General features: G+C 55.2%; 1 protein-coding gene and 2 long non-coding RNA genes across 13 annotated transcripts in view; 2 read left to right on the forward strand and 1 right to left on the reverse strand.

The window, feature by feature from the left end:
• The window catches only part of RNF220 (ring finger protein 220), a 249,152-nt gene that overhangs the window by 16,088 nt on the left and 205,566 nt on the right, over positions 1 to 27,498 (reverse strand). For 5 of the 11 annotated variants that reach the window (XR_011390739.2, XM_051857864.3, XM_017346360.4 and 2 more), the window contains exons 3-6: positions 21,996 to 22,128; positions 12,832 to 12,877; positions 9,483 to 9,584; positions 3,005 to 3,047 (exon numbers count right to left, since the gene is read on the reverse strand). Coding sequence is in view for 6 of the 11 variants with exons in the window: in XM_051857864.3 (XP_051713824.2) it covers positions 3,005 to 3,047; positions 9,483 to 9,584; positions 12,832 to 12,877; positions 21,996 to 22,128 (324 nt within the window). In the remaining 5 variants the exon portion in view is untranslated. Of the gene's footprint in view, positions 1 to 2,150; positions 2,232 to 3,004; positions 3,048 to 3,156; positions 3,607 to 9,482; positions 9,585 to 12,831; positions 12,878 to 21,995; positions 22,129 to 27,498 lie in introns of those variants that run through there. The other 6 variants (XR_016211056.1, XM_089300790.1, XM_089300788.1 and 3 more) reach the window with 6 other exon arrangements.
• Positions 3,827 to 6,255, forward strand: LOC149125725 (uncharacterized). The gene is made up of 2 exons (XR_016211058.1): positions 3,827 to 3,919; positions 6,018 to 6,255. It is a non-coding gene; the product is annotated as an uncharacterized LOC149125725 (long non-coding RNA).
• LOC149125726 (uncharacterized) lies at positions 19,135 to 26,062 on the forward strand. The gene is made up of 2 exons (XR_016211059.1): positions 19,135 to 19,335; positions 25,845 to 26,062. It is a non-coding gene; the product is annotated as an uncharacterized LOC149125726 (long non-coding RNA).

Raw genomic sequence — 27,498 nt, forward strand, 5'->3', positions numbered from 1 at the left:
GATCTACTAATTTCTCATCAGCTACAAGTTCCAAGACCAAGAGCCTGAAGTACAACCCCTAACAGCTCCTAGAAGACCTAGAATCAACCCAAGAACTGTTTGGATGTCAACTGGTCCCATTTTACAGGATAGGAGGCTGAGGCCCAGTTATAAAGGTATAGATGGTCTCGATCAGACAGTGGGCAGCTTGGTCAAAAGAGGCAGGGTGCCTTGAGAGAGCAGCCCTTATTGTGCCTACCCAAAACTCTTCCATCATTTCTCATCAGCACAGAGGGGCTGGGAAGCCCCAGAGGCAGGGGGCTGCCTGCCATGCTGTCCCGCAGGGGGCTCAGCTCCAAAGTGCACACTGCAAGCCCACAGCACTGCTAATTAATGCTGAGAGATGCAATCATTTCTAATTAGCTCACTAATCCCTCTCTGCAGCCCTCCTGTCACTGCAGCAAGAAGGGGTCAAAACAAGGGACTCTGTTCCCTCTAGCCCCTCCCAGGATGTAACAGAAGGATCAGAGACAGCTACTGCTGAGTCCAGACTGATGGAGGGGAGAGATACAGGAAGAGATTCCTCATGGACAAGGACACTGGCTCTGACGGCAAGTTCATAAATGCAGTATGGGACACGAAACTTGGGTGAGAGTTGGTATGTTACAATTTAGTTTCTACTATGTGCTCAGAGCCAAGTACCTTACACAAGGTAGCTCATTTGCTTCTATATCCTGAAGCTGGGTTGTATTATGCCATATTAACAAAGAAACCTGAAATTCACAGGGATCAAGGCAGTTGTCTAAATAGCAAACAAGTAGCAAAGCTAAGAGCAAAGCCAGCCTTACTCCACAGCTTAGAATGCTCTCTTGTTCCAAGAGTCCTCTGCCTGAGCAGCATCAGCAAAGACTGACCCCAGGGGCCAACGTTGTGGTATAATGGGTGAAGCCACCGCTTGTGATGCCAGCATTCCATATGGGTACTGGATTGAGTTGTGGACGCTCCACTTCTGATCCTGCTCCCTGCTAATGCGCTTGGGAAAGCAGTGGATGATGGGCCTAAGTGCTTGGGCCCCTGCACCCATCAGGAGATCCAGATAAAGCTCCAGGTGCCTGGCCTTGGTCTGGCCCAGCCGTGGCTGCTGTGGCACTTCGGAAGTGAACCAGTGGATGCAAGATCAGGCTCTCTTTTGCTCTGCCTCTCCCTCTCTGTAATTCCGCCTTTCCAATAAATAAATCTTAAAAACAAAAAACAAAAAAACCTGACCCCTGTGAGCATGCCAGGGGCCCACCTCCCACCTGCTGAGGATATGAGGCCAGTAGCTACTCCAGCTCCAAAACAGAGTAGCCCTAGAAGACCTAACCTGTAAGGAAAAAGCCATCATTCCTCCAGAACCGAGCATGGATTTTCTGAAAACTCGGTCTGTAGCCTGGCCCATCTTCAGTTATCTACACTACAGGGACTTGACCCTGTTCCGGTGCCCCACCTGACTTTGTGGATAAAAATCCACATCTCTTTGCTTTGCCCAATCCTTGGAATCTCAGGCTCAAGTAGCCTTGACACTCTAGTTGGGCTGGGCTGGAAAAGGGATGTGAGACATCAGAAAGGTATTAGGTGAGTTCTAGGAGACCAGAATGGGGCAGTGTGCCAACGCCAAGGTTCCTCACTTACCCTGACTAGAGTCCTGCAGGAGTGCTTCCCTGTGTAAAGTGACAGATACTGTTCAACGACCAAATATATAAATGAATCTCACAGAACTGCCAAGGAGGGCCTATCACTGGGTGCCCTCCTTGCCCGGAACACTAGGCCAGCAGATGATTCGTTCTGTCTCCAGAAAAGCACGCTGATGGACTGGGTCTCACGTGGAAATTCTCAGGGAAGCCAGACAGGTTTGGTTTCTCCCTTGCAGTTTATCCTGAGGCCTGAGCTAAGCTTGCTGAAGTGTGATTGAGAAACTTCTGTTGTCTACCCAGAGACCGCCTCTGAGTAGGGGGGTTCAAACAGTTGCCAAGGAGGCAGCGCAGCATGGATGGAGAGGCGCACAGGCTTTGCAGGTAAACAATCTTCAGTTCAATCAGGGCTCAGTCACATCCCAGCTGTGTGATCTTAAACAAATCACTTTCACCTTTCAGAGCCTGTTTTCTTATTTACACAATGTGTATAATACTAACCTCTCAGGTGTTGTGAGAATGGTGCTTAACATGGTGCCAGTCTATAATGAATGTTCTCCCTTTTCCAGACTGGGGCTCAGCCTAGTAGCAGAAACCAAGTGATAATAGCTGGGGGTCTTGAATGTCCACGGCCCCGCTCACTTACCAGCTGGCCCAAAGACCCCATGCCCCTTACAGCCAGCCCCCACATATACCACACCCCAGTCAGCACAAAAAGCTCGGATCATTCAATTGTGTGCAGCAAACAGGAATGCTCGGGAGGTTTGAATCCAAAAGGGGGCCGCCAGGTAGTGCATATACCGCCTGCTTTCAGAGAAGGCCTCTAAGAGCTGTCGGGCCCACGCTGATCACCTTTGTGAAATGTGGGCCGGCTGATAACTCAAAGAGCCCTGGGATGAGTTAGTTCCTGTTGCCGTGGGAACTCCAGATCTCAATGCATTGTCAAGTCTCAGCAGAGAGGCTGTATTCACACTACTGGGCACTGATTAAAAACTGGAGGAAAAACATTCTCAGCGCCCCGCCGGCTTGTATAGTGAGGTCCCAGCAGTTTGCAAATTCAAAGCTGCGCTCCCGAGTGAAACTGTGTAGTTTGTTCCTCATTCGCTGTCACTTATTGCCCCCCAGGGTTCTTCGGGGCCTTTGGAGAGGCTTGGACAAGAGCTGGGAACCATAACCTCCATTAGGCAGACGGGGAAACTGAGGACGGCAGCCTTGGTTTGCACATGCTCAGGCGCGGGGACTGAGAAGCCACTGGGCCCCGATGCCGAAGAAACCCAGAGAAGCCAGGAGCTGGCAGGCAGTGAGGGAGGGAGGAGGCCGGGGGTGGGGCGGAGGGAGGGGCCGGCAGGACTCACCATTCAGTCGGGTCTGCCGGTTGGCTCGCACTCGCAGGAAGGTCTGGGAGAAGATCCCGGGCAGATGCAAAAGAGAACAGAGCGTCAGGCCCCTGCCCCAGCACCGTACCCCGGCCCAGGCCTGCCCCGCCCCAAACGGCCCGTAAACAAACCTACTTCCTCCCTCCCGCCGGCCCCCCTGCTCCGCCGGCCGCTCCGGGCCCTCGGCATAGCCGCCGAGGGCTGCTCTTAACGGGACCCCGTGGCCACGGCGCGGTGCCGCTCCAGCTCCGGCCCCCGGCGCTCCGGGCCCCGCAGCCGCCCGGCCGGCGAGGGCGGCGATGCGGGCGGATTCCCCCCGGCTGCCCGGCGGCGGCGGCACCTCAGCTCCCAGCAGCGGCGGCGGCCATGTTGGCCCTGGTCACGTGAGCGGCCGCCGTAGCGCGCTGGGGGTGAAAGTTCGCGGTGTGGGGCGGGGGCCGGCCGGACCGGGACCAGGAAACTGTCGGTCGTGCTCCAGTAGCTACCGGCTGGGACCACTTCGGGGCTCCTCCCCCCGCCCCAAGGCCTACCGGCCCCAGTCTTACGGCAGCGGGGGCACCTACACCCCGCCCCATGACCCCTCCCACTCCGGGGCTACTTCCGCCCCATGGCCCTGCCCCGCTCTGGCCTCCCGCCTTGCGCGGTGTCGCAGGAGCGGGCTCTTTTCCTGGGGTGGGGGTGGGGGGACGTCGGGATCCTGGGTCGTCCGTGAGAATCCCCACTGCATGCTCCCAACAGTCGCCCCCTCCCCCAGCTTCTAGCCCATCACGGGCCTGTCGGAATCCCCTGGAGCGCCCCACAGGTGCTCCCAAGGCTAACTGATCTCAAGATCCCCCGAACAGGTGCTTTCCTCCTGGGTTCCCAGTGCACAGCGGGATGCTGCCATCTGCTCAGGTGTGCCCATGCAGTTAACTTGGCAGTAACTCTTGACCTCACGTTCAATCCTCAACACTATGGGAGTCCGCCTTCAAAGATCTCTCACATTTTCTCATTCCCACCTCTATCTCCTACTCATCTTTCCAGGTTTAACAAAACAAAACAAAACAAAAACCCAGCCTCCCCTAAGAGTACTTCGGTCCCTGTACCCTCATGGCTTGTATACATTTTTAACAGTGGAATGACCGACCACTCCAGGGTTGGGGCCCCTAGGAGCCATTGGGGGAACCCAGGGTACTAGACATGGGCAAGACCTGCCTGAGCGTTCCTACAGTAGCTATACCTTCATTGTCACTGCTCTTGTTTATAATCTCGGCCACTCTCTGGATGGGTAGCTGTCTTCTATCATCCGGTCTCCAGTGTCCCTGCATCCATCCTCTCGCTATTGTGCAGAATTAACCCTGTTGCACCCTTTAAATCTTCCTGTGGCCTCCACCTAGGTCTGCAGCACACATATGGGCCTGGCTTGGCCTGCTCTGCTGGTTCTGGAGACTTACCCCTCCTACTCTCTGCCTTTGCCCTGTCTGCAGCTATGAGTGCCCCGGGGTCTGGGCTCTGGGCTCTGGGCAGGCACCTTCCGTGCCCCTCCATGTGTCCTGCTAATGGTTAACTGTTGTTCCTTCTTCAGCACTCCAGCAGGCCTAGTTTTCCCCCCAAGCCTGGGTTTGTTGTTTCAAGTTTTGACTGTTCCTTTGCTTCCCTCTGATCGTGAATATTTTGATTGTTTTATTTACTTGTCCCTTCTCCCTGGGAGGTTATGTCTTTCCACCCAGCACAGAGTCTGGCATGAGGTTATCAGTGGGAAGGGGAGATTGATGTGAGGAAGCAGTCTAGGATTCAGGGCCAGTTAGACGCGAGTTCAAGTTCTGAATCTATCTCATAATTGCTGTGTCCTTAGAAAAGTCACTTCCCCTCCGTAGACCTATTTCCTTAGTAGTAAACTGGAACAGTGACTCCCAGCTTGTACAGTTGCTATGAGGGTAAAGTGAGTGATGGTTAAAAGGGTTAGGTACGCATCAGGAGCTAAGTAAATGGGAATCGAAACCAGAAACCCTTCCCTACTTTCAAGGCTGAATTCAATGACTTTTAAAATTCAGCCTAAGTGAGCAACTGTTACATGCCAGGCATTGTGTAAAGAGCAGGGGATGGGAGACCCAGCTCATTCCTGGGATATCTTCCAGCTTCATCTCCAACCAACTCACTCTGCATTCTGCTTTCTACCAGAGCTGAACTGCCTATACATCCCCAGATACATCGTTCTGTGTTCTATCTCTGTGTCCTTTGTCCATGGTGTTCCTGTGATCTAGAATAGCCTTGCTTCCTTGTTCACCAGATGAGCTCCTACTCCTCCTCTGAAACCCTGTTCAATCATCGCCTCCTCTGTGACGCTAGCTCTGATTTCCGCCTCCTTTCATTGTGTTATCCTAGAAACTTATTTATACCCCTGACATAGCACTTAAAATACTGGGCCATAATTACTACTTGCAAATCTAACCCGGTGCAGGCAAGGACACTGAGCAGAGTGTGAGTGAGTACTAGATAAATGTTAGTGTAAAGGAAGGATGAGACAAGGTCCTTGCCTTGGAGGAACTCCAAGTCTCGTGGAGGAGTGAGACTCACTGCAGGAGATTAAATATGACCACAGTTCTTTGCAGCTTCTAGCCAGAACTGCATTTCCTCATCCCTTGTTACAGCCTAGCTTTGTGACTTGCTTTGCCTAATAGAAAGCGGTGGAAGTGATGTGTGAATTCCAGATCCTAAGCCTCAAGAGGCCTTGCAGCCTTGGCCTTCACTGTCGTGGTGTAACACCGCCCTGAGAATGAGTGACAAAGCCCATCTAACCTTGTAGAGCAGTGGATGGTAATGTCCGGCCCACGGGCCATATAAGGTCCACAAAATCATTTGGTTTGGCCCTGCCAAGGCAACCTCAGGTGGAACTTGAAAGTCAATAAATCGGGGCCGGCGCTGTGGCACAGTGAGTTAACGCCCTGGCCTGAAATGCCAGCATCCCATATGGGCACTGGTTCTAGTCCCGGCTGCTTCTCTTCCGATCCAGCTCTCTGCTATGGCCTGGGAAAGCAGTAAAGATGGCCCATGTCCTTGGGCCCCTCTACCCACGTGGGAGACCTGGAAGAGACTCCTGGCTCCTGGCTTCAGATCAGCACAGTTCTGGCTGTTGCGACTAATTGGGGAGTGAACCAACGGATGGAAGACCACCCCCCACCCCCCGACTCTCCTTCTCTCTGTGTAACTCTGATTTTCAAATAAATAAATAAATCTTTAAAAAAAAAAAAGAGCCTGCGCCACGGCTCACTGGGCTGATCCTCCGCCTGCGGCACCGGCACCCCGGGTTCTAGTCCTGGTTCGGGTGCCAGATTCTGTCCTGGTTGCTCCTCTTCCAGTCCAGCTCTCTGCTGTGGCCTGGGAGGATGGCCCAAGTGCTTGGGCCTTGCACGCGCTTGGGAGACCAGGAGGAAGCACCTGGCTCCTGGCGTCGGATCAGTGCAGTGCCAGCTGTAGCGGCCACTTGGGGAGTGAACCAACGGAAAAAGGAAGACCTTTCTCTCTGTTTCTCTCTCTCACTCTCTAACTCTGCCTGTCAAAAAAAAAAAAAAAAAAAAAAAAAAAAAAAGTTGGCCGGCGCCGCGGCTCACTAAGCTAATCCTCCGCCTTGCGGCGCTGGCACACCAGGTTCTAGTCCTGGTCGGGGCGCTGGATTCTGTCCCGGTTGCCCCTCTTCCAGGCCAGCTCTCTGCTGTGGCCCGGGAGTGCAGTGGAGGATGGCCCAAGTACTTGGGCCCTGAGCCTGCATGGGAGACCAGGATAAGTACCTGGCTCCTGCCATAGGATCGGCGTGGTGCACCGGCCGCGGCGGCCATTGGAGGGTGAACCAATGGCAAAAGAAGACCTTTCTCTCTGTCTCTCTCTCTCACTGTCCACTCTGCCGGTCAAAAAAATTTAAAAAAAAAAGTCAATAAATCTATAGCAGGCTAATTTTTAAGTTGATACTTTCATATAGCCCACAAGTGAGGTTATACATACCCAAATGGCTATTGGCAGAAAAAAGTTTCCCCACCCCTGTTCCAGAGGATGAGAGGCCCTCTGGAAGAAAACCAAGGCATCCCAACCTCCGGGACATGAGGTGAGGCCATTTTGGAACTTCTAGCCCAGCCAGCGTCTCCAGCTGAATGTGCTGTGTGAGCAGGGAGTCCAGTCAGCCCACAGAATCACCTCAAACAATACATTGGACTAAGGCTCCGAGTTTGGGGATGGTTTGTTTACATCAGGAGGTAACTGCAGCACACCTAAACGTGCTCACAATGTAGGGTGACAGGAATGGTAAGAACGAAGACACACAAGGTCCTGAGAAGAGACTATTCCAGAAAGGCTTCCTAGAGGAGAAGGTATTTGGGCTGGCTATAGCGGGATAAATAGAAATTTGATAGGTGAGATCAAACAGTCCTATTAAAAGGAACAGCATGTGTAAGACATGGAAACAAGAAAGGAATGGCACAGCTTGGATTCATGTAGGGCAGTGTTAGGCATGGGAGCTAGAAGCAGAGGTTGTATCTCAATGACAAAGGCCGCGGTGCCATGTTTTTTTTTTTTTTTTTTTTTTTTTTTTTTTTTTTGACAGGCAGAGTGGACAGTGAGAGAGAGAAACAGAGAGAAAGGTCTTCCTTTGCCGTTGGTTCACCCTCCAATGGCCGCCGCGGCCGGTGCGCTGCGGCCGGCGCACCGCGCTGATCCGATGGCAGGAGCCAGGAGCCAGGAGCTTCTCCTGGTCTCCCATGGGGTGCAGGGCCCAAGCACCTGGGCCATTCTCCACTGCACTCCCTGGCCACAGCAGAGAGCTGGCCTGGAAGAGGGGCAACCGGGACAGAATCCGGCGCCCCGACCAGGACTAGAACCCGGTGTGCCGGTGCCGCTAGGCGGAGGATTAGCCTAGTGAGCCCTGGCGCCGGCCCGCGGTGCCATGTTAAGGAGTTTGAACTTGACCTTGCGGGAAGTACCTAATTTGATCTGCCCTTTAAGTCATGTATTTAGAGTCTAGGACAGAGTCTTGGATCTGAACCTGGGCCTCCAAGGGTTGCCCAGATGGGTGCTAGAGATTTCTGAACCTCCTGAAGTTAGTTGGATGGAACGTGTGGCATGTGAATGTGTGTGTGCATGTGAACGCGTGTGTGCATGTGTGTATAAGTGTGTGTGGGGGGTGGTCATATGTGTATGGTCTGTATGGTCCTCCTTTTCTCTAGAGAAGAAAAGAAATACCAACATCTGGGGGGTAGGAACAGGGATCAGGGAGTTGCGACTGTTTTTGCTGGCTGGTTGTTCTTTTCCTGGTTCAGCAGCAGGTGGTGAGGCTGATGCTGAGCGAAGCGGAGGACAGGCCTTTGAAGGCAGGGCTCCGTCTATCCCTTCCAAGTAGAACCCTCCGAGACAGGGGCTCGTCTTCCTCTCGGACCAGAACTCCCTAGCGTTGGGTCGTTTCTCCACCTCAAAGTACAGCTGTCTGGATCAAGGCAATGCACCCCAGGGGAGAGCTGTTCTGCCTGTTTCACACAGGGCTCATGGAAGCAGGGAGCCCTGCCCAGGGCTGGCACTGTGGGCTGTGCAGTTTGAGTCCCACACAGAAGCATCCGTGGGAGGAGGTGTCCAGCCCATACTGGACTCTCTGGGCTCCGCACCCTGACGCCAGGCTGCGTGCCCCAGGAGGCAAAGGGGCCAGACGGAACGCCTTTCTCTAATTCCAGCCAAGGCCTCGCATGTGACTGCAGAGATCCCGGCTCCCTAGGCCAGTTTGCTGCTGTGATTTTCCACACTGGCTCAGGCTGCTTTTCCCATTTCACACTGGGGATCCCTGAAAAGCCCCGTTGCCCCTTAGACAAATGTTTCTTGGGGCAGGGCCCTGTTTCCTTCCTTCTGACTGGCGTTCCCAGAGGTGGAGTCTTGCCCCTCCTCAGCCAAAAGCTCCTCGGGGAAGTGCTTCCTCCTTCCTGCCACAAAGAAGGTGCATTTCTAGCTGGGAGGTTACCCTGGGGCCCTGGCCAGCGCTGACCTCCTGGGACTGTGGGGTCACTCCCTTCCCATTTGCTCGAGACACCCACAGGAAAGGCCTGCTTGTTCCTCTGTTGGGGCCTGATACCGAAGTGTGGCAGGATTGAATGGTTATTTGTTCAGGGGGTCTTGTTTTTGAAGAGTGAAGTCTAGGCTATGTCCTCTGGGTCCCTCGAGGAAACCAAATCCCCTGAGATGCTTCCTGCTGGATAGGGAGCTTCAGAGCTGGTGCTCAGAGTCCAGGTGACCCTACCATGTCTCCCTGAAGCCCATCTCTTTGAGGCCCATCCCCTGACACCTGTGCCTCCTGAGTTCACTTTCGGCAGTAGACTCAGAGGGAACCAAGAACGGTCCAGGCCTCTGCTCTGTGCCCCCCACGAGGGGAGGGGTTCACAAGAGGCCTGGCCTTGCAGCTCTCCCCCTCGGTGATCGAACTCTCCTGGCCACCCCCCGCCTTCCTCACCTGGTATCGGTCAGAGTGGTGCAGGTCGTCGGTGGCAGAGGAGTGCGGTGATGCCGTGGGAGACTCCCCTTCCCTCTTGATGGAAGCACACAACAGAAGGGACTGGAAGAAGAAACGGGGCACGTGGCTCAGTCCTGCGGAGCTTTGGGGGCCAAGGCAGAGAGAAGGAGGGCAGAGGGAGAGGGGGGGCCCCTCTGGAGACTCTGAAGGCACGTGATCAAGCCCTGGGAGTGTGGTTGTGAGTGAGTAAGGCTTGAGTGTTGGCTGGGAGAGGCCCCTTGAGAGGCTCCAAACCTTCTGCCCCTGCCCAGGCTAACCTCTATCCCAGTGGGCTGAGGCCATCCATGCTTTACTCGCCCCGAGATGGCAGAGGCTCGGGAGCCCCAGGAAGGCTGGGGGTAACACCACACATCCGCTATCCCGCCTGCCCCTAATACAGCTGACAGCAGCCCTGCTCTGGAGACAGTAAATAAATAGTATGTATGAGTTTCCCACGCGCAGCTAGGGATGCACGCTGGGTCCATTTATCCCTGCGCTGCGGCGCTGACCCCAGCCAAAACCCCAGCAAAACTAATCCCCCCATGTCAATCCTGCACGGCCTCTTCTACATACGCCTGCAGTTTAGATTAATAAACTGTCTGCTTCAAATTGTGTGCGAGCACCACAATTCTAAATACCACATGGCACGTGCAGCCTCAGAGCCCGCTCTTGCCAGGCCTGTTCAGCTGCAAACAGGGGAGCCTGCAGGCCTGAAAGCATTCCCTACCCCACCCCCGCCTTCTCCGCCGGCACGGCTCTGGGAAGGAAGCACACCATTTCCTAGGAGTCCTCCCTAGCCCAGAAACCCACGCCAGATCGCCAGTGACAGCCCAAAGAAAGCAATTTGGGAAAGATGGAGTAGCCATTTACCCTTCCTCTCTGAGCGCACCTTAGGATGTGACCCGCAGGCGGTGGCCATGCCTCACATCCTTGGGCAAGGGTTCTGGGAGGCAAGGGGGCAGCTGCCGGCCTGGCAGGGCTCCCTGACTCAGCTGCAGCCCAGGAGCTGGAGGAGAGAGGAGGCTGCAGAAGGCCTGGGGCAGCATTCTCTGCAACTTGGAGCTCCCAGCTGGAGGCCTAGTGGGTGACCCAGGGCCCAACCTGGACCCCTCACCCCCCCCCATCAGAAAGGAGGGGGGCTTCCAGGCTCCCGACCCAAGGCAGATGCTGAGGCCTGAGGATGGGGAACAATGCGGGCCCCTCCACTACTCCACCACGAGGAAGCTCCTGGCTGTGTCCGCTTTCCCTCCCTCTCATTCTCTCTAGGTTAGAAGCCCTGAGAGGCCTCAGCATTACACCTGGGGCAAGCGGAATAAAAAAAGGTCACTGGCGCTTTTTAAACATGGACCAAAAAGCAGTAAAATGTGTTTTGAAAAAAAAAATCCCGGCATTAAATCATGACTTTTTGCCTGGCTCTTCGCCTCATTAAAAGTGGCCTTTTGGAAGGTAAAATTATCATTGTAAGCGATAAGATCTTTAAGAAAATAATTCACGGCTTCTTCACCCTTTAATATGATAGCCGCCACCGGCTAATTTTTTTCTTAATGGCAACGAGGCCATCAATCTTGTCTCAGGCCCCCTCGCCCTCTCCTACTCCCCCTCCTCCCTCCCTCCATCTCCGCGTCCTCTCAGTCTCTCGCTTCAACCTTCGTCTTCCTGCCTCTGCCACCCATGACCTGCTTCCCCAAAGCTCAGGTCAAGGCGGAGGAGAGACCCCAAACTGCCTAACTCTGGGGGGTGTGGGCAAATATCTGGGAGGGAGAGCAAATGTGCCCCGTCTCTGCATCCTGTGATCAACATGCCTGGGCCGTGGCTGCAGGAACATGCGAGTTTAAGACTCCCTGTGAGCGTATTCTCGGCGGGCTGTGTGTGTAGATCCACCTATGTAGAGAGCTAGGTGTGCACACGGATTGTGTCTGCCAGGGGTTTGTTCTTGAGACACCGGCCTCACTGCTATCTACGTCCCCAGCCCTACCAGCTGGACTCAGGTTTAGATGCCACTGGTTGTGGTGGCCAGCCTGGGAGCCTGTCCGTGGCCTTCCCTGAACTCAACACTGCTTACTGCAGGCTGGGCCAAGCCCTGGGAGTCCAGAGCTGCCTGGCACCCCTGAGCTTTTCTCCTTAGAGCTAGAAGGGCTTTGCGCCCTTGGCCAGGGTCTACACCAAGCCAAGGCTGGGCTAGGTTCCCTGTTCCCAGCTTGCTGCTGCTGAGCAGTTTCCTGAAGGTGCAAAGTCCACTGGCACCGTTTCTGAAAGCCTGCAGGAGCGCTGGACTAACCTGCTGGAGGGGATACTTGTCTGTCGGGCTCCTTTTCCTAAAACTGTCCTCTCTGAGGTCGCCGGTGACTTTGAGACTTCTAGACACCAGGGGCCCGTTCACCAGCCTGTCCCCTGCTGACTGCCGACTGCTCCAGACATGGACGGGACATCTCGCTCTCCTGTACCCACCGCCCTGTTGAGTCTCCCCGACCTGAATTCTTGCCTGCCCCCTGGACCTTGCCTGGCTCTAGCCGCTCCTCTTTGGCTTGTGGCTTTTGCTGTCTTCTCTACACACTCTCGCTCGCAGACCCTTATCTGGGCCCACAGCTCCCACGCTCACTCCTCCCTCCTATAGCATGGGCTAGGATTTCTCACCTTTCTGAGTCCTCGTGAGAACCTATAAGGAAGGGTGTAACCTTACATGGAGGGGTAGGGAAGGGGCTGCTTCTTCCCCTGCTCTCCATCCCCTTGAAATCATCACTTCGGGAAGGCAGTAGCCGGTGCCTCCAAGGCCACCTGTACAGATTGGGTCATTGTGCTCGGCTTCTCTGGCCCCTCCTCCGAGCCAGGTACTTGCCTTTCTCCTTCAGAGGTGTGCAAGTGTGTCTGCCACAGGCCCTGCTCAGAGGGGCGGGCTGTGTCCCCCGGTGCACCCAATGTCCTTTCCGGCTCCTTGCTGCCCTCAGGACAGAGTGTACCCCACCCCAGCACACCTGTGGTGCACCTCGATCTCATTTCTCTATTTTTCTTCACCCACTGAAGCTCGTCTTTCGCCTTAGAGCCTTCCCAGCCTTGGTGTCTGAGTGGCCTTCACCCCCAGGCCACTCTGGGCTCTGGCCCCTCTCCTCCCTAGAAGTCAGATGGGCACACTCTCACTCACAGAGCACACACACCACACATACCCTCCCTCACACACATGGTTGCCCTAGCCTCAGGATGACGTTCCATTCCCAAGGCAGTTGGGATATAGGAAAAGTTTTTTTCTTAAGAGGAGCCAGTTCTGGGTGGGCCTCAGGATGGGCAGGAGGAAAACACATAATCAGCCACCTACCTTGGGAGTGCCTGGAGCCATGGCATCCTTCAGAAGGGAATTCTTGCTGCCAGAAAAGAAAAGAACAGAGTGACATTCCACCTGCTGCCCGGGGCACCCGGGGTAGAGTAGCAAGAAGACCCCAGAGACAGAAGGCAAAGCCTCGTCCAACCCAGCTCAGCCAAGCTCCACCCAATCTGTTCCACCTAGTGGCCCAGCCGAGTTCAGCCTCTATCAGGAGCCAAGGGCCATGCTGGCCACTGGGAGGGGGACACGGACCCTGACAAGGAAGACTCCCCAGTGGATCTGGGGGAAAGGGCTCTACACGACTCCTGGGCTCAGCCCAGAAGGTTCTGCCCACCCCAGAAGCCCCTTTCTCTCCAGCCCCTGCCCCCTGCCTGCTTTGCACTCCTGTGGGATAGGGGTGACAGAGCTGACATGGCTCTTGTCAATTCTCCCTCCAACACGCTGCAAACTGTGTTAGGCCAGGAATGATCTCCCCCTGATTCAATTTGTCAGCCCCAGGCCCTCCGGCGTCGGGCGCGGCAGGCAGCAGGAGCTGGGCCCTGAAATATGGTGGGCGGCTCAGAGCAGGCGGGGGCCAGGGCGGGAGGTGATGGATGGGCTGTGGGGGAGGCGAGGACTGTGTTTAATAACAAAATTGGTATGCACGGCCACATCCCGTGCTAAGCATGAGTGATCCAGAGCCACAAAGTATTACAAATCCCCGCTAAACAGATGCTGACAATGGAACAAGACATATCAAATCAGAGCCACTTCAGAAACATTAATATCCCTGTTCCTGTCCCTCCTGCCTGCCAGCCCCACTATGCTCGGCACATCTGTGCTCACACGCACGCGTGTGCACTCGCATGCGCACACACAACACAAATCCATGGACACCAAGCCCTGGCTGATATGTGCACAGAGGCAGACACTTTCCACTCACACTGGCTCCCCACAAAGACACATACAGTACACACACACACACACACACACACACACAGAGTATCCACAGATACATCCAGAAAGCACAAAAGAGAAACAGATTCCACCCGGGAAGTTGTTTATCTGGTTCATTACCAGATTTACCACACAGACCTGTCAAGTGTGTACACAGGGAACACCCACACCTGTGCTCAGACACCCACAGGGTCAGACATGGACACACCCGAGATACAGCAAAGGCATAGATCACAGTAGTAGCCTTCTGGGGTGGGCATTTGGTGGCAGTGGTTAAGACACACGCATCACAAATCGGAGTGTCTGGGTTCGAGTCCTGGCTCTGCTTCTGATTCCAGCATTCTGCTCATGTGCACCCAGGGAGGCGGCAGGTGATGGCTCAGGTACCTACATGAGAGACCCTGATTGAGTTCTGCACTCCTGGCTTTGGCCCTGCCCAGCCCTGGTTGCTGCAGGCATTTGGGGAGTGAGCCAGTGAAAGATCCCTGCCTGTGTGTCTCTGTCTCTCTGTCATTCAAATAAATTAAACAAATAATTCTTTAAAAAGTAGTGGCTGTTAACAGGGGACGTGGTGGGGAGATGGGTGATGTCTGCCCGCCCAGGGGACACTTGGCAAGATCTAGACATTTTTTGATTGCAGGGAGGGGGTTTGCTGCTGGCATCTAGTAGGTTGAAGATGTTAAACATCCTACAGTGTACCAGACAGCACCTCACAAGGAGGAATTATCTGACCTGAAATGTGAATCGTGCCAAGGCTGAGAAACCCTGGCATAAAGGCAGATGCATAGCCATATGCCCAACAACTGTGCCACAGACACAGGCAGTCACGGCTGGCGACTCAGACATGCATACGGATGCACAGGGCCACAGAGTCACACTCCCAGAAACACGTCCATAAAGGCAGATCCACAGCAGCCACACAGACTGGACGAGGAGGTCCTCGCACACACACCAGTCCACTTAAACACATGCACAGACACAGACACCCACGTGTACCGACACGCACAGCCAGCCATACACGCACCACAAATACGGACACACAGACATGCATCATTTGCAGCTCCGGAGTCACCAGCTCAGCGGCAGCGTGAGGCTGAGGTGTGAGTGTGACAGCAGAGCTGTCTGCCTGTGCAGTCACGGTGGGCACACCAGGCCACAGCTGCAATGGGCTGTGTGTAACTACAGTGTGTCTGTAACCGGGGTGCCCGGCCTGGATCTAGACACTGGGGGTGTACAGAGGGCCTCCTGAGGCACAGCTAGTTTGTGAGCTCATGACTCTCCTCCTTCAACCCCTCCATAAGCAGGCACTGACTATCACACTGCTTGTGGAAGGACGGCACCCACGGCCACACGCTGCTCTCTCAGCACCCGCCCCGGGCTGGGCTAAGGGTATTATCTGAATTGGGCCAGAAAGGGCAGGCAAAGCCATTTGTGGGTACCCACTCTCACAGACACAGGCTGTGCATGTGTGACATCACTGACTCACTTTCTCAAACTCCACAGAGCGGGTGAACAGGCTGAGTGACATCTCTGGGTTCACACCGTCCACTGAGGGTCAGGGATTTGAGTCCATGTCTGACCAGGTCCCAAATGCTGACTTTCAGCTGCCCGCGCAGCCTGGCGAAGGGTATTGAGGGCTGAGGCTTGAGGCTAGAACTCTGGGTGTGACTTTGGGGAGGGTCCTACTGACCCGGGCTTCAGTTTACTCTGCTGCTGGACAGAAATGGGGCCATTAAAGGTCCGAATGGCCAGCCTCACGCTTTGCCAGTCCGATCCCTGGATCTCTTCCCAGCACGGCTCTTTCCTTCTCCTCCCTAGGGGCTGGCACCACCTCCGACTCCTTCCTTCTCTGAGCAAGGGCCTTCCTTGTCTCCCCTCCAACAACCCCATCCCCTCCAAGTGTGCTGGTTCCGCAGACTCTCAGGAGTCTGGTGATGGGCCAGCCCTGGGGAAGAGAAGTGTGAGCCCCGGGGTGTGGACGGGCGGCCTGGCTCCCGCCCAGCCCATCAGCTCTGCCTTCCTCCCTCCCTTGTTTCCATAGCCCACCCCCAACGATTTCCTCCCTTGCTCAGTCACTCGCTGCCTAGTGATCCATGGGTTTTAAATTATAACTGGGACCCAGGAAACGCGTTCCTAAGTACAATATTCATGGGCTGGGCTGACACTTTTAATTAAGGTGATTTACACTGAATTATCCTTGGAAATAAAGAAATGGTGCACTGCCCGGGAATAAACCATCATCACCAGCCGCCTCTGTAAGTTACACTTCGTTTTAATCTATTTGGGGAATTGTTTATCTAGTTCATTACCCAACCAAACACCGAGGCCGGCCTTAAATAAGGCTTAAGTGGGGGTAGGGGCACTGCCATCCTCACACCCCGCCTCTCCTGCAGAGTCACCCAGCCAGCTTCTGGCGTCTTTCAGCCCTGTGAAAACACTGACCAGGAAGCTGGCCTCTCAGCCCAGAGGCCATCTCTCCCAGTGGCTCCAGGAGCTCCCAGGAAGATCTCCAAGCCCAGCCTCCACCAGGTCAAACCTCACTTTCAGCTTTGTGCAATGTCTCAGCGTCCAAGGCTCCTTCTCTTGGATGGAAACTCCTGCCTGAGGGCCACAGGAGATTTGGGGCTGGCCCCAACCTCCTCCCTTCCATGTGCAACCCTCATCTATGCCCCTACCTGTTTGTCTCTTTGCACATGTCCTAGCCCTACCCCATCACCATGCGGGAGACACCTGGGCTCAGCACCTGCCTCTTGTCTCCTCTCAGACACTTGCTTCTCTGTCACCACCACCCTTCCAATTACCCAAGTCGGAAAGCTCCCTCCAGGGTGGGCTTTGTGGTGCTGCCTGCCAAGCTGCCGCCTAGGAGGTATTTCATAGCAGGGGGCCTTGTTCTCGTCCCAGCCACTCTGTGTCCTATCCAGCTTTCTGCTAACACACATCCTGGGGGGCAGCAAGTGACGGCTCAAGTATTTGAGAGCCCTTGACCCCTATGAGGAGGAGACCTGGATGGAGTTCCAGGCTCCTGGCTTTGGCCTGGACCAGTCTGTGGGCATTTGGGGGAGTGAACCAGCAGATAGAAGCCCCCCCATTGTGCCTTTCAAATAAACATTTTTTTCTTAAAAAAAAAAAAAAAAAAGAAGCAGCTTCCTTCAGCTAAGTCCACTTGCTTTTTCTGCCGTCAGCTCTCATCATTTCCTCTTCTGCATTCCCAGGGCTCTCACCTGCAGCCCCAGACCCTTTCCAACCCCCTCATTTATCTCCCTGCTTTGACCCCCAACCTATATTCAATGGCCCCCTTCCTGCAGCCCCCCTTCCTCACCCTGGCATACAAGGTTCTAGACGCCCTACAACATCTAGGACACTGTCCAGCAGGGAGACCCTGCACTACCTGCCCTTGATCTAACTTTGCCCTCTTTGTCCTAACTGGCCAGGTCTGGGGGTCCCTAAGCAGGATCGAAGAGGGGAAAGTCAGAGGGTGGGGTGAGGTGAAGGAGGGGGTGTGGTAGACATAGTCTCTAGTCTCAAATATAAAAGTGCTTTGAAAAAAACTAAGTCCTGGGTCAGTGGTCAACTCTGACTGCTTCCTGTGTCTGCATACCATGAACCTGTGGGACTGAGCATCTACGGGGACATGGCTCAGGTGTGAGAGCACCTCTACATGTGTGGGAAAGGGTGTGTGTGGACACCTGTGTGTCACCCATATGAGGGAACTTCAAAAAATTCTTGGAAAATGGAGTTAAAATTAATTTTGATGGGGCTGACATTGTGGCACACCAATATGGGCACTGGTTCGAGTCCCAGCTGCTCTACTTCCAATCCAGCTCCCTGCTAATGGCCTGGGAAAACAGTGGAAGATGACCCAAGTGGTTGGGCCCCTGCTGCACATGTGCGAGACCTGGAAGAAGCTCCTGGCTCCTGGCTTTGGCCTGGCCCAGCCCTGGCTGTTGCAGCCACTTTGGGAGTGAACCAGTGGATAAATTTCTATCTCCCCCATCCCTCTCCGTAACTCTGCCATTCAAATAAATAAATAAATAAATATTTTAAAAAGTTAATTTTGATGGGAAACTTTTAAATCCATGCATAGTGCATTCATAGGATACGTTTCCATGATGTTTTTGAAGATCCCTCACATGGATGCAATTCAACAATTCTTGCCCCAGTGACTTTTTTGAAGTACCCTCAGATACACTGGTGCCTGGGTCTGTGCAAACCAGGCCGCCTCAGCTTGGCAGCTGGAAGCTTTCAGTTTCTATGAGTGTTCAGGTGTGCCCCACAGGGACCTGCCTGCTCTGCACTGCTCCGGCACAGGAGGCAGGAGGCAGGACACCAGGCCCACCCCAAAGAGTTCCTCAGGCTGCAGCCGTGTGCCCAGGAGCGACGTGTCCCTGATGATGGAGGGCATCCTGGCGGCAGCACCTGCAGACCCAGAGGACAGAGAGGCTGAGAAAGGACCAGCAGGGCAGAAGAGAGAAGAGGTGAGGAGCCAGCCAGGGGAACCAGGGAGGTGAGGAGCGGGGAGGATGAGAGTTGGGGAGGTCTCTGTGCTCTGTTCCCCCCAGGACTCAGTCTCCCCATCTGTGAAATGGCTGGTCCAAAGGCCCTCTGTGCTCAGGGACTGACGGCTGGGAGAGCTGGGCAGGCGAGAGGGTGTCTCAGGAGTCCCAGTGTCTCCTCTTGGGCCCTCCGCCTCTGCTCTCCCCCTGCTTTCCCAAGCTCGGGCAGCCAAGGCTGGGGCCCTCCCTGCCACCACCCCGCGCGGCCGGCCGGCTGGCCGGCCGTCAGCCCGGAGGGAGCTGACACGCTCCCTGGGAATTTATCACGCACCCAATTACAATGTTAATTGGCAAGTTCCTGAAATCAATTAATTCGCAAATTTTTTCCAATTAAAAATCCAGATAAATCACGAGGGCGGCGGCGAGCCGGTCCAGCCCGCAGTCCGGCGCGCGCCGCGGCCGCAGGGCGGGGAGGCGGAGGAGGGGGCGGCGGGCGCGGCTGCCCTTGAACGCCTTTGCCGGCCGGTCCGACTGTCAGCGCGGCGGGCGCGGCGGGGCCGAGACAGATAAAACCATCGACCCGTCGCCGCCAGCGCTTCGGCTTTATCGATCCGACGGGAATTTCACTTGCTGTGCAGATCCCGCGGCCCGGCTGTCAGACAGCGGCGGGGGGTGGTCGGGGGAGGCGTGCCGGGGGCGCGGGGCGCGCGCGCGGTGGGGCTTCGGGTGGAGAGGGCGCAGGGCGGGGCCGCGCGCGAAGTCGCGGAGGAGCGGGGCCGCAGACGCAGCCCGGAAGGGCGTGGAGGCTCGGGGTGGGGCCGTGGGCGTGGGGATGGGGGTGTGGGCGCAGGGGCTGCGCGGAGCTGCTGCAGGGGGTGAGGGACGGCGCAGGGGCATGGGCGGGGTTGGACGCTCTGGGCAGTGCAGGTGCGGGGCCCTGGCCGAGCCAGCAGAGAGATCCCGTTCTGCAGGCCCTTGGGGGCACGCTGCTTTTGCAAGGCTCTGCCTCGTTTTCTCTTGCTGCTAGGAAGTCCTCTGTCGGGAGCTGAACTCCTCCTGGACAGCCAAGGTACGGCTCTGCCGCAGAAGGATATTTCCTTTACTTTCTGCCCCTGGCAGGTCCCTCCCCCTGGTGTGTGCGTGCTGGGGTTGGGGAGGGGAGGGCAGTCAGGTTGCTTGGGTGTGAAACTTATCTTTACCAGGTAGGAACTGTGCAACCTTAGGGAAATCCCTCAATCCTTCTGGACCTCAGTTTCTCCAGCTGTCAAGTGGGAGTAACCCTAACATCCTGCACTCCAGAATGCTGTTTGGGCCAGTGTGTGACAGAGAGCCCATAAGACTGTGATGCCCAGTGATGTCATAGCTGTGTTAGCTTGCGTGAGTACACTCTGTGATGTTCTCACGATGACAGAGTCGCCCGGCTAGCCCCTTCTGCAGTGCTGCACGGCTGCCTCACCCGCCTCAGAGGGCTGTCGTGAAGGCTAAGTCAGTGAGTGGAGTGTGACACTCCTGGCCCACACTGAGTGTTCCACAGGATTTTTCTTATCCTTGGTGTAGTCTTGGGTGGTGGTTGTCTGGTGGTGGCATGCCTACAGATTTTTTTCTGTTCCTCCCTCCAAGAGGCAGAGCTCAAGAGCGCGACTTCCACTCTCTTGAGTATTTGCTGGGCCTGCTGACTTCCTAGAATAGAATAGAATGGGGTGGTGGTGATAGTGTGGGACGTCCCAGGCTAGCTCCCAGAAGGCACTGCGGCCTTCTTCTTCGTCTCTCTCTCCCAGAGACCAAGACGTGATCGTGGGAAGTCAGCTGCCATGTTGTAGGGAAACTCAACAGCCCCAGGGAGAGAACCACACTTGGAGCAGCTGAGCCTCTGCCCACAGCCGTGGCCATGAGCCATCCTGGGACCAGGTCTCGCATCCCCAGTCAGACTTCCCAGTGACTGCAGCCTCATGAGAGACTCCGAGGCGGCGGCCACAACTCACAAACCCCCAGCTAAGCTGGTCCTGAATTGATGACCCACAGAAGCTGAGATAACAAATGCTTGTTGTTATAAGCCACTAGGTTCGGGGGTAATTTGTAACACAGTGATAGATGACTAATACTTCTTCCTTCAAAATTCAACCCAGGCCCCACCTCCCTCAGGAAGCTTCCTCTGCTCTGTACACCTGCTATGAGCTTCCAAGGGCAGGGATCATTTCAGACCCCCAGCATGCTGCACGGGGGTGAGGTGAGAGGGCGGGAGGAGGGAGGATCAATCAAATCTGAAGTCCTGGACTGAGGAGTGGGTCTGAGAGTAGCGGGCAAGCTGCTCCCACCGTGCAGATCCTATTTTCCAAAGATGGCCTCAGCCAGATCTCCCATGCCCATCCCGCATGCTCATCGGCATCATATTTTTCTTTTTTAACTTGGTAATTAGTTAACAAGCTGATCCCATTGGGTTTAGTAAAAGTTTAGTGTCTAAATTACTTGAGAGGCAGAGAAAGATTCCATCTGCTGGTTCACTCTCTCAGTGCCCACAACCCAGGTGTGCCACATGGGTGGCAGGAGCCCAACTACTCGAGCCATCACCGCCAGCTCCCAGGATCTGCCTTAGCCGGAGGCTAGAATCAGGAGGAGAGTCAGGACTCGAACCCAGGTACTCAGATAAAGGATGCAGGCAACTTAACTGCTGGGCCAAATTCCCATCCTCCACATCGTTCTATGATACGACCTTGCCGCTCCTCCCATCAAAAGGGGGTGTCTGTCCCTCCCCACCCCGCCTTGAATCAAGTAGGTTAATACTGCCTCAGTCAACTGATAGCAATAGACGTGACATTAAGTAACTTCCAAGGCCAGGTTATCAAAACTGATGCAGCTTCCACCACATAGGCTAGAACATTTGCTTTTAGAGCCTTAAGCTGCCTTGTAAGTTGTCCAGCTACCTCCAGGGCTGCCAGGCCACAGGAGCAGCTGTGTGTAGGTACTGAGATCCCAGCCGACAGCCAGCATCAACCACAAGACACGTGAGTGAAGGCGTCTCCAGATGATCCCAGCCCCTGGCCCCTGAGTCTTCTCCGCTCAGGCCTCAGACATCCTGGAGCGAACACAGACTGTCCCGTCTGTGCCTTGTCTGAACCCCTGGCCCCACAGGCTTCACACGTGTGCGGACATGGTGACTTTAAAAAGCGATGCTGGACAAGGTGATTTGTCACCCCTTCCTCTGCCCCTCTCCATCTCCTGGCTCCTCCCTGAGGACCGGGAGGAGGCCCTGCCTGTCCAGTCTTTCAGGCAGGGACAAGGGAGGAGGGTTGGGGAGGTGGTGTGGGAGCACAGTTGAGCACATTCCAGATTGTCACCTTTCAGGGCTGGAGAGTCAGAGCACGTGGTGCTTGCTCCCCTGGGGGGCAGGCCCAGGCGGTGCTTCTGGTGGGGCCGCCAGGCCCAGGCCCTGCTCCTTTCATCCTGCCCTGAGGCCCAACATGGCAGTGCTGGGCCTGTGGCAGTGGCTCATCCCCTTCTAGTTCTCCTGGGGCTCTTTTGAGGCTGGGGTCTGAGAATCACTCTCCTCCAGTCTCCAAAAACAGGGCAAGAAGAGAAGGCAGCATTGATCTAAAGGATGTGTGGGGTGGCAGGGAAGAGCAGCAGGGCGCCGTCTACTTCCTAAGGACTGGGGGTGGGGTGGGGTGGTGCACGTGCTGCTCCCCGAGCCCGCTGAGCGGGCCAGCGAGCGGGCGCCTCTGGCGGACTTACCTGGCAGGCAGCTGGGCCAGCTGCTCTAGCTCCTGCTCCATGTGCTCCTGCAGCTCGCTGGGCCTCAGCAGGACCTGGCAGATGGGGCAGATGGGGGCCTGGCTGTCAAACAACGCTGCTGCCTTCTTCTTACCTGGTGAGGGACAAGAACACACACACACGTGTGAGCCGGGCTCATCCACGCGGGGAGACCCCTGTCCTGGTCCTGCGACTCAGGCCTGCTGCTGCCCCCCGGGGCTTCCTGAACCATGGGAGAGGGGACCTGAGGGTCTCAGAGCCTGTGAGCATCACTCCTCTTTGCAGCTCCAGACTGTGGTCACAAATGGCGCCATCTCAGCCAGCTGCCCCTCTCGGAAATCTACTTGAACACCATCAGTGCTCTCTGCAATGAGACCTTGGTCACTCCATGCACACGTGTGTGCTCACTTGTCCCATCACCCAGAATACCCAGTGCCCCTCTGTCTCTCTCCTGCCTTCACTGCTTTCACATTCCCCATTCCACAGATCTGGTAAAGGAAGAAAAGAGAGAGAGAAAAGGACCCATTCCTGCAGTCATTCAACAAACATTTTCTGTGGCGTCCTCTGAGCCAGGCCCAGTGCAGAGAAGTCGGGACTCAAAGGAGAACCAGGTCCAGTCCCCGCCCTGGAGGCCCTCACAGTGGAAAGTGGGAAAGACCACAAGGGACCAGGGGACTTCCAGGGCAGCATTTCCCTCCCCATTCCTCACTTTTCCCCAGGTTCCACCCCCGGCTTCTGCTGTCCTCCCCATTCCGTGTGCCAGATGCTCTTGTTCCTGGCCATGGCCATCACCCCATCTGTGCCCTGTTGACTGCAGACTCTGTCTCTACCTCAGATCTCTACATCCAGATGTCCCCTGGGTGTTCCCACAAGAATCAGAAACTCATCCATCCAAAACTTCTCCAGCTTCTTCCCTCTTGCAAACCTGCTCCTCCTTCAGCAATGCCCATCTCAGCTGAAGATGCCTGCATTCATCTGGCCACCCAAGCCAGCAACCTTAGCCTCAGCCTAGGCCCCTTGCCTTCCCTCTCCCCTCCCACATCCATCTAAGCCCCGATCCTGTCCATTCTGCTTCTTCAGCGGTTCTGCAGTCAATGTTTCCCTGTTCAGGTCTCGCCACCTCCCACTTGGATGAACCTTGCTGGCCTCTTTTGAATCTTACTGATTCTGGGTTTCCTCTCTCCAAAATGCCTGTCAAATTGTGCACCCCCAGTATCTGAGGGGTCACTGGGGGCCTGAACTCCATTGCCAAGTTGTCACTGATGGTAACCAGAACATATCATGGCTGGGAAGGAGCCTGAAGTGTGCCCTGTTCATCCTTTTTGAGATGCCTAAACCCCTTCTCTTGCCACTCCTCCCCACCCAGTGCTCCCCCAGCCTCTGCTTGCATGCATGGGGTTCAGGGGGCTCTGTTCATCAAGATGCATTTTCTTCTCTATGGATGCTCTGTTGATTTTTAATTCTAACTTTAATTTTATTTATTTGAAAGCCAGAGAGAGAGAGAGAGAGATTTCTATCTGCTGGTTCTCTCCCCAAATGCTCACAACAGCAATCCAGGCCTCCCACATGGGTGGCAGGGACCCAAGCATCTGAGCCATCCCCTTCTGTAAGGGTTTGGCAGGTGACTCCAGGCTGTGTGGGAGGGAAGAGCACATAACCAGCAGGAAGCTGGAATTGGAAGCAGAGCTGGGACCTGAACCCAGGAACTTCAACACGATATACGGGCATCCCAAGCAGCTTCCGAACGGCTGTGCCAGACTCTGGCCCCTAGAAACAACCTCTTAGCTGGCACCCAGTTCTTCCTCCTTGCTTCTCCCCACTGGTGCCTGCAGAAGGCCAAAATCAGCTTTCAGAGAGATAAAGCCCATGCCAGTGATGACTGAGATGGTGGCCCGAGTGGAGCTGCCAGGTTAAATAAGAATGTGCAGTTCAATTTGAATTCAGATAAACAGTGAATAATTGTTTTTAGTGCAAGAATGTCCTAAATGTTGCATGGGGCATGTCTATACTAAAAGTTATTCACAGTTTCCCTAAAATTGACCTGATTGTCCTATTCTTTTATTTGGTAAATCTGGCCACCCTGTACCTGTGGAGGCTCCCAGCTCAGGCTGAGAACAAGAACCCACTTCCCTCTGGCACAAGACTGAGGATAATTAAGGCTTCCTGGACACCCAAATCGAGTCATCTGAGGACTCAAAGAAGAGAAATTTATTCTGGTGTGCATGTTGAGGAATAGAAAAAAGAACAGGCTTAACCACAAAAGTGAGGTGTGTGTTGCACCTTAAAAGTACACCAGGTAGGGAATGGGAGCAAATGAGTGAGTCAAGGAATAAGCTGTGGGGGCGGTGTTGTGGTGTAGCAGGTAAAGCTGCCACCTGCAATGCTGGCGTCCCAAGTGTAATGCTGGCGGTTCAAGTCCTGGCTGCTCCATTTCTGATCCAGCTCCCTGCTAATGGCCTGGGAAAAAAAAGGGGGAGAATGGCCCAAGTATCTGGGCCCCTGCCACCCATGAGGGAGACTCGGATGAAGCTCCTGGTTCCTGGATTTGACCTGGCCCAGCCCCTGCTCTTGAGGCCACCTGGAGAGTGAACCAGCAGATAGAAGATCTCCCTCTCTCTCTGTCCCTTCCTTTCTCTCTCAGTAATTCTGCTTTTTAAATAAAGTTTAAAAAGCCTGGAGCTTCATGAGCATCTCCCACGTGGGTGGTAGGGGCCCAAGTATTTGCTCCATTTTCTGCTGCTTTCCCAGGAGCATTATCAGGGATCGGAAACAGAACATCTGGGACTTGAACTGGAACCCATATGGGATGCTGGGGTCAGAGGCAGCAGCCTAATCCACTGCACCACAACACAGCCCCAAAGGACCATTTCTTTTTTTTCTTTTTTTTTTGGACAGGCAGAGTGGACAGTGAGAGAGAGAAAGAGACAGAGAGAGAGGTCTTCCTTTTTTGCCGTTGGTTCACCCTCCAATGGCTGCCGCGGCTGGCATGCTGCGGCCAGCACATCGCGCTGATCCGAAGCCAGGAGCCAGGTGCTTCTCCTGGTCTCCCATGCGGGTACAGGGCCCAAGGACTTGGGCCATCCTCCACTGCACTCCTGGGCCACAGTAGAGAGCTGGCCTGGAAGAGGGGCAACCGGGACAGAATCCGGCGCCCCGACCGGGACTAGAACCCCGTGTGCCAGTGCCGCTAAGTGGAGGATTAGCCTAGTGAGCCACGGCGCCAGCCCCAAAGGGCCATTTCTTATCCATCTTTACCTTCACAGACAATTCCCAGCAGGCCTGGCGTAGAGCACATGCTTACTGATGAAACAAGAGAGAGGAAGAGAGGAAGGGAAGCAAGGCGGGAAGGAGGAGTGGATTCTTCTAGCAGCCAGACAGGCTTTGCAGAGCTGGAGGCCAGCTGTGCAGGCCTGGTGTGTGGCGGGGCGGGCAGGCCTGGCTGCAGCCTGTGCAGGGGTGGAGGGGGTCACTGAGGAGGGGGAGGGCCTATTGACTGTGGGCCTCCATGGCTGTGCTGCAGATACTCAAAGGACAACCGGGAGGCAGCTCTGAGTAAAAGAAGCAGGTGAAGCCCTGGCCTGGGAGTGGGCGCTGAGGATGAATCTCAGCTCTGCCCCTGGCTTCGCTGAGCCGGAGAATCCTGGAGGGGGATGAGATCCTCGAAATCTCCCGTGCCGTTAACTGTGTTCTACAGTTGGGAAAAACTGTGGCTTAGAACTGGACACATGGGGCCGGCACTGTGGCGCAGAGGTTAAATAAAGCCACTGCTTGCAGTGCCGGCATCCCATATGGGTGCAGGTTCGAGTCCCTGCTGTTCCACTTCCAATCCAGCTCTCTGCTATGGCCTGGGAAAGCAGTAGAAGATGGCCCAAGTGCTTGGACCCACATGAGAGACCTGGAAGAAGCTCCTGGCTCCTGGCTTTGGATTGGTGCAGCTCTGGCCGTTGTGGCCATCTGGGGAGTGAACCAGTGGATGCAAGCCCCCCCCCCCCCTCTTTGTAACTCTTTCAAAATAAATCTTAAAAAAAAAAAAAAGAACTGGACACAGATTCCTGTGCTTGGCTCATGGCTTCATTTATTTATTCATTTAGTACTTACTGAACAATTATTCTATGCCAGGTGTTATTCTAAGAATCTGGGGCTCAAAAATAAATAAAATACATTCTTGGCCTCTAGGAGATCAGAAATTGGTGAGAAAGCCAAAAAGGAAAGTCAGTGACTCTAGCAGTAGAGTCGTAGCAGAGCTAAGAGGGGCACTGTGGGAGGACAGGCAGGGCGCGGGGGCAGGGGTGGTGGTGGAGGGTTCCAGGAGGGAGGGGGTGCTCCCCTGCAGGCATGCAGGTGAGTAAGGCACATGGGCAAGGTGGCAGGAACAGATCATCAAGCAAGCCTGGGGTACAAAGGGAGAAACAAGATGGGGGGGTGGCGAAAGGGGAGCACCAGGGACTTGGGAGCTGAACTGAGCGGGGAATAGCAGGGCTCAGTCCCTTTCAGTCTGGGACACCAAACCTGGCTCTTAGGGCTTCCTGGAGCCCAGACCACTCTCTCCAAGCCTGAGGGTCAAATCAGCATCCCCTTTCTACCTATTCCTAGCCTGTCTGCTTTGCTGCCATGGGCATGTGTCTCTTCTCTGAGCTTAGCCTTTGTTTCCCTGTTGGGACAATGTGCCCAGTTCCTGGTTCCCAGCTTCAGGGACAGCACTGGCAGGGATCAGCAGAGGGGCCCAACAGCCTATGCCCTCCATCCCACCCGCGTTTTCTCAGGGGTTAGAGTGGCAGGTGTCAGTACGGCCATTGGCCCCCTGCTTCCCCTCCCCCGCTGTGTTCCCTATAATTTTATATTGAGACCTGTGGTCATGACGTGGGTTTTACTGCACTAACGACATGGCCTGCCTAGGTTTAATGACAAAATCCATACTCTGGCCCTGGGCCTGCTCCTCGTTTGCATAATTCCCAGAATACAGCTCCCTGAAGCTTTTGACCTGGGCCATTACAGTGGCCATAAAATGGGCCATAAAACCGCTGGGGATGGCCAAGAGGAGGGGGCTGTGATCTTTCTGGGGTGAGAAGGAAGCCCTTAACCCCCTATTCCTCCTAGACTTGGGAGGAGGCATCCTCTGGTTCTTCCCTCCCGTGGTTCCCAGAATCTGGGAATCCATCTTGGGCTGGCCAGGCTCCCAGAACTCCCTACTCCAGCCGCCCATGGATGCAGGGAGCCCTCTCCAGCAGGCTGGCAGCGTCACAGGGAAGCCGGTTGTCAGAAGGCATCGACTCCTTGCCAGGTCCTCACTCCTGTCCGGCCCCCACGCCCACCTCCCCCAGTCCCCAAGCTGGCCAAGGCCATTTCCCACAGGTGGGTCTGGGTCAGGCAGGCCTGCCTGGAATCCGGCTCCTCTCCAGGAGGCCTCGCTCCCTGGGGAGGTCAGCAGCGGGGCTGAGCAGCGCAGTGGGGACGCAGAGAGCACAGGGGCTGGGGACAGGGACTG

Source organism: Oryctolagus cuniculus, chromosome 7, assembly GCF_051225735.1.
Source record: "Oryctolagus cuniculus isolate XC-2025 breed Fujian yellow rabbit chromosome 7, ASM5122573v1, whole genome shotgun sequence".
Classification (NCBI taxonomy): Eukaryota; Metazoa; Chordata; class Mammalia; order Lagomorpha; family Leporidae; genus Oryctolagus; species Oryctolagus cuniculus.